The sequence below is a fragment of the Bombina bombina genome, chromosome 3 (genome assembly GCF_027579735.1).
Source record: "Bombina bombina isolate aBomBom1 chromosome 3, aBomBom1.pri, whole genome shotgun sequence".
NCBI classification, from domain to species: domain Eukaryota; kingdom Metazoa; phylum Chordata; class Amphibia; order Anura; family Bombinatoridae; genus Bombina; species Bombina bombina.
The window spans coordinates 869,634,475-869,641,277 of record NC_069501.1 but is presented as its reverse complement, the minus strand read 5'-3'; the positions used below and the strand labels follow the sequence as shown (position 1 = coordinate 869,641,277).

General features: G+C 30.9%; 1 protein-coding gene across 1 annotated transcript in view; it reads left to right on the top strand.

Moving 5' to 3' along the window:
• Positions 1 to 681: 681 nt before the first annotated feature.
• GPC6 (glypican 6) overlaps positions 682 to 6,803 on the top strand; it is a 2,314,333-nt gene continuing 2,308,211 nt past the window's right edge. Inside the window, exons 1-2 of the mRNA XM_053705482.1 lie at positions 682 to 709; positions 1,482 to 1,640. Of these exons, the coding sequence (XP_053561457.1) occupies positions 682 to 709; positions 1,482 to 1,640 (187 nt within the window). The remainder of the gene's footprint in view (positions 710 to 1,481; positions 1,641 to 6,803) is intronic.

Below are 6,803 nucleotides of genomic sequence, written 5' to 3'. Positions count from 1 at the left end.
CCAAAAGAATCTAAGGACATGCATATTCTTATTTTAGATGCTGTTTCATCTTTGTAATTTTAACTTCCTCTTTAAAGGGACACAAAACCCAAACTTTCTAGTTTACTCCTATTATACATTTTTATTTGTTCTCTAGCTATCTTTTTTTGAGAAATCAGGAATGTAAGGTGGCACATTTTTGGTTCAGCTCCTGCATAGCTCTTGCTGATTGTTGGCTACATTTACTCACCAATCAGCAGGTGCTACCCAGGTGTTGAACCAAAAATGGGCCGACTCCTATGCTTACATTCCTGCTTTTTCAAATAAAGATAGCAGGAGAATGAAGAAAAAATTATAATAGGTGTAAATTAGACAGTTGCTTAAAATTGCATGCTCTATCTGAATCATGAAATATTTTATGTCCCTTTAACTCATTAACCTCTGCCAGTTTTACTAAATTATTTGGTGGGTTTTTAGAATGAAGCTTTTAGAAGAGATGGGAGGGTTTTTAAGGGCTTTTGCAATTTTGGTTATCTTTGCCTCCTCCTAGTGGCAAGGAGTGCAATTCCAAAGAGTTATGTTCATGGACTTTCACCACCCACCACAAAATAGATTAATTTATAAGGTGAGCATAAATTATATCTTTATTTTGAACTTGTAATATGAGCGTTAATGATTTAACATTATCAGAGTTAGAGCTCAATGGTTGCAATATTTTTGCTCTCAACTTGTAATTTAGGCTTAAATGAGTGATCTAAAACACACACATCTGACAACCCCTTCTATTTTTCTCATCTCTCTATTGTTCCTTCATTCTAAATCCTCCCTACACTTCTATTTGTGTTTTCTTAGCAATTTGGGCTTGTTGGCTGTTTATTTGTTTTTATTTATCGTATATATTTTATTTTATTCTTTTTACTTATTTCCTCTGCTTCTTACCTAAAGAAACATTGACTCTATCCTTACACCTAATATGTAAAACAATAAAATACACACACATACATATAAATGTATGTAATATATATGTATATTTATATGTGTGTTTGTATGTATATACAGTATATATAAATATATATAACATGTGCATGTGTTTATATATATATATATATATATATATATATATATATATACACAGTATGTATGTATATATATATATATATATATATATATATATACACACACAGTATGTATATATATATATATATATATATATATATACACAAACACATAGATATGTATGCATGTATGTGTGTGTTTATTAGATACAGCAGCAGCTGGTGATTTTCAAGGTTGGTGTTTATAACACCTCACCCCTAACAATTACAAACCCTCCACCCTATTGTCCTTCACACACACAAAAAGAATGTCAACAGTCTAACTGTATACAAATTATCTTAACATACTATTTTTTAACAATAGTTTAGAAAAAAAATTCTCTCCATTATGTTTTTTTATTTTTTTTATTTTTATAACACTGAACTGTTATCATAATTTCTCTGCAGGGGAACATTTGCGTATTTGTCCTCAGGAATATACATGTTGTACTACTGAAATGGAAGACAAATTGAGTCAACAAAGTAAACTGGAATTTGAAAACCTAGTAGAGAACACAAGTCACTTTATGCGTACGACCTTTGTTTCCAGACATAAAAAGTTTGATGGTAAGTTCCATTAAAAATGATAAATAATTGTTGCATTTAGAAGTATTTGAAATTCCACAAAACTTCTGGGATAAAACATGCTGTTTTTAAAAGTTGACTAATACATGTGGGGTGCTATTATAACAAATAGTGTTTATTAGTACTTGTATATAATGTTTTATTCCTGTTTTGAATAGTGTTTGTTTTAACATAGATTCATTTTAGACTTTTCTTGAATTGAAACAAGAACGTTAAGGATAATGAATTTAATTTTGGTACGAACATGTATGACTTTTTCATGAAACAACAAAATGTAGCTTATTCTGGTTTTAAATATGGCAGTCGTGTGTTTATGTATTGCTAAATTCTGAAGTTTATAATCCAATCTCCTTTTGCAACCTATTTACTGCACGTTCAGCACAAGTTAAATAGATATATATTATTTTATTTTATTTATTTCTGTTTTAACAGATTAACCTACAAATTATTATGTCAGAATAATACTAATCAAAAATCACTGCAAAACAAAATACTTTATTCCTGTTGGCCACTATTTCACTCAACCTGACCACTCCATCCAAAACCTCAAAATCAAGATTCTCAGGGGCAATTTCAAAAACATTATGGAAACAAAAACATTTGAAATGAAAATGATGATGCACTCTGGATTCTTGACAAATTATCAAACTTTTAGTAATATACTTTCATATAGTCAATTACATTGTATATTCCACACTTTTTATACAAAGGTATACAAGTAAGCTTATGATTGTCAACATTTAATGCCATTACTATTATTATTTGTTCTTTTTTACCATCTTATATTCCCTCTGTATACACAATTACACATCTTTATACACATTGATATCATGTAGATATATATTTTATGCCAGTATATGCTCTATGTTATTATGTCCTTAAATTATATCTCTCCCTTAGCCGATTTCATACATGGGGTATTTTCAGACTCAATGCAACTCCCCCCTCAACCCCCTTATAATTTTATGACACCCCTCCTCTCCCTGCACTCAGACCTCTGTAATACTTTCGGTCCTTTTAACCATCCTGTGCTTAAAAATTTAATCTGTAAACTTCATTGAATTGGTCCGTATTGCTTTAGACTTGAGAAAGGGAGGAATATCCTGAAAGCTTGTCTACTTATAAATATATAGTTAGTCCAATAAAAAAATAGCATTGATCAATGCACTTGTTACTTTGGTATCTAAATCCCTGGACTAACATGGTTACTTCAAACAACGTGTATATATTTTTGTTTTTTTGCTAGACATATTAGCATTTTTCTGTTTTGATTATGGTTTCAGAGGAGCTATCATTTCCGTTAGAAAAACAAAATGTGAGGAATAAAAAATATTTTTTATAATATGTAAATATATATTGCATTATAATGATCTTCTGGGATCTTTATTTCAAGGATACTGAATACATTGATTTCTGTTTTTTTATATAACAATGTAAAAAACATTTTACTATTCTGCATTTCCTATGTGCTGTATTTAGATTGTTTTTGTATTCACTTTTGCATTTATAAATCTTATTTCCTAGCTATGCTAATTTCATTTTTTTTGTCTATGATTTTTTTTTTACAATTTGTATATTAAATGCCAAAGAATATTATTGTAATCTGTTTAGTAGTCAAACTTTTATAGTATTAAAGACAAGATACTACAAAACATAGCTGATATGTAATGTGAAGAAAATGAGAACAAAGAAATACTACCAAGTATTTAATGGTAGGTCTTTTGTATAGATCTCATCCATATAGTGTTCTTGATTTACTCAAGGTCATAAGTTGGAGTTAATTTGTATGTGGCATATTGTAGTTCCCCTTACACATCTCTCACTGGAATGTTTATCAAAGAAAACTAAAATGAAGGAAGCAGCTAAAAAAAAAAGAAGGAGGAATAAAGTAATTTTAATGAAACAATAACTTGAACCTCCAAGGTAATTTCATGTATTAAATTATGTCAATCATTTATTAAATCTGCACTCCACAACATAAAAAAGCACTCCACAACATAAAGAAAATACAAATCATATGGCCTTCTAATAGATGTACTGGAGCTATATTCAAGTATGTGTGGGTGTATATATATATATATATATATATAGATATATATATATATATAGATATATATATATATATATATATATATATAGATAGATAGATAGATAGATAGATAGATAGATAGATAGATAGATAGATTCCAAATGCAAAATTGTGTGTCATAAGTTCATTCATAGAATACTTTCTACTCTTAGAATAGATTTTTTTAAAGGATGAAATGTTTGGTTGTTAAGGCACTTGAGATTCCTCCCATGTATAGAAATCCATATTAGATTGTAAGAGAGGAAACTGATCTCTGGCATCTTTAATAGCAGGCAAGAAATAGTTCAGTTTTTAGAGAAGATGGACTAAACCATTCCACTGACAAAGCTCTTCAAGTAAAGGCTACAAGTTGTGTATACAGCACAATGTCTTTGCTACCTAAGAACAATTTATTTATGCAAGTCCTTTTCATTATATTATAAAGTACATGGAAATAATGTGTGAATTTACTATTTACAGTTTATAAACTTATTTATTTTCACACATAGGCAGAGTAATCTGTGGGCACATACTCTACTCAGGCGCATTGCGTAAGGGTCATTCATAATGCGGAATTACACATTTTGAGATAGTAATATAATATGTTGAATTTGGTGTAGTTAAAATGAATCATTTATAATTTATTCTATTTAAAGGGACAGTCTAGCTAAGATTAAACTTTCATGATTGAGATAGGGCATGCAATTTTAAACAACTTTCCAATTGACTTTTATCATTAAATTTGCTTTGTTCCGATGGTGGTATTTTTGCTTGGCACAAACTGATTTCTAAACCGTTGAAAACCGCCCCTTAGCTCAGAGTATTTTGAAAGTTTTTCACAGTTAGACAGTACTAGTTCATGTGTGTCATACAGATAACAATGTGCTCACTCCCGTGGAGTTATTTAGGAGTCTGCACTGATTGACTAAACTGCATGTCTGTCAAAGCACTGAGATAAGGGGGCAGTCTGTAGAGACTTAACTACACGGTAATAACAGAGGTAAAACATATAATATAATAATAATATAACTGTTGGTTATGCAAAACTGGGGAATGGGTAATAAAGGGATTATCTATCTTTTTTTTTTTTTTTTTTAAATAATTTTTTTATTGAGGTTGAAAATGAAAACAGGATACAACATGCATATTATGTTTCAAAAGGTGCACTAATACAAAGAAAAAGTCATATCAAATATACTGTTAAGGGTATAGTCATATCCATCGCATCCCAGAGAAGTTTGAATATACATAAAAGAAACCTCATTTTTTTTTCTTCAAATTTTGTTTTGCATTGAAACATTCTATAGACATACATCTTATTCTGTAGCAGAAAAAATACTAAGAGAATCCTTTGTGTCACTGAAAAATTTGAGTATACATACAAGGAAATTCACATTTGCAAATGTTGCTGTGCTTTGAACATTCTGTATATATATATAATATAACTTATTACTCAGCATAAATAAGGATAAGGAATGCTTCATTAATACCTATAATAGTGAAAGAAATAAACAGTAAACTGCGGATCTTAATACATGGGCTATGAAAGGTATAAGAGAACATATAAGATCCATACAAGCTTGGGTACTTGGTTATAAAATACTATCAAAATCTATGCTGTAATCTTTCCATATGCTAACACATTTCCATGTACTTATGTTGTAGCATATAAAGGATTCTTGACCTTGGGGGAAAAAAAAAAAAAAAAAAAAAACAATTGTGTAAGCGGTATTTTGCAAGGGAAACCTCGCAAAAACATTTTGGACTTAATCATTGACGCCGTAATGTATTAAAGGTTGGGGGGGGGGAGGCATAGAATAATCATACATTTTCGTAATTGGGAACAAGAGCCTTTGAGTATATAACTAGTAGTATATAAGTTCACATAAAAGTCTACATGTGGACTTATAAGATAGCACTATTTAGCTAATAGTAAAAATAAAATAAAATATTAAACTGCAGGAGACCCCTGTAGCTTACCTGTCATATCTGGCATAAGTAATAAGGGATGGAAAAGGAAATGGTACCTGTTTGCTTTTAGTATATTATGTAAGCATTATAGAGCTCTGCAAAGCACGTGATATGGGATGCAAGGATAGGGAAGCATGATAGGCTAGGAAGGAAGCATGACAATAATAAACTAAAAAGGCTCCACATGAACTGGAACAAAATTTGGACACTAATACCCAGGATAGATGGTGAAAGAATAAAATAGAAGGGGGTAGTCTTACTCCTCAGTGTAGGGCATGTGGGCAGTAAGATTGCGCAAATATTATATGAGGATTGTGAAAAAGGTGCATCTCAAATTGGCTGATATTAGAATAGGCTGTGTGTGGTTCAACATGTGAGCTAGATTACCCACAGTAAGGATAAAAAGATACATAGGATGAAGATGGCTGGTTAAGGTGTTAGTATGGTTAAGCAATCATAAGCTTCTGTAAGGGTTGTAAACTAGATTAGTTTGAATTAAATAAATAAAATGGGGCTGACCTCAACAGATACATAGGTGAATCTACTACCCCGGCCGTAGGCAGCAGACCCCCCACTATACAAAAGTTTCTAGAAATACTCATAATGATCAACTATCCAGCCCATCCCTATGTAATTCCCTAGGGGAAAGAGATGGTAGAGTATGAGGACTACAAAGGAGCCATCATCATAGCAGAAGAATACAAGTCTATAGGTCACATATAAATATATCTAGAAGGAGCATAAGTTTACAGACCTTAGCCTGTAGTGTTGTTTAGGAAATTTCCATACTATAAGGGATATAGAATAGTATTGTCCAATCCGTTAACATAGCATAAGGAAAAGATGACTGCTATATAACTTGTAACATACTCATAAGCCCCCATATCCACATATATAAAGTAAAGCAAACAAATAGTATTAGCAACTAATCTCCCTTTCAGGAGTGTATACATGTGACATCTATAAGAACAATCGCATACTATTGAAATAGAGTATTATTAAGGTAAAACTATTACATCTAACTATGTGAAACCATACACTGTTAACATATGAATATATGAAAATCAAGCACGTCACCCTCACTACCAACATATAGCAGGCATTAG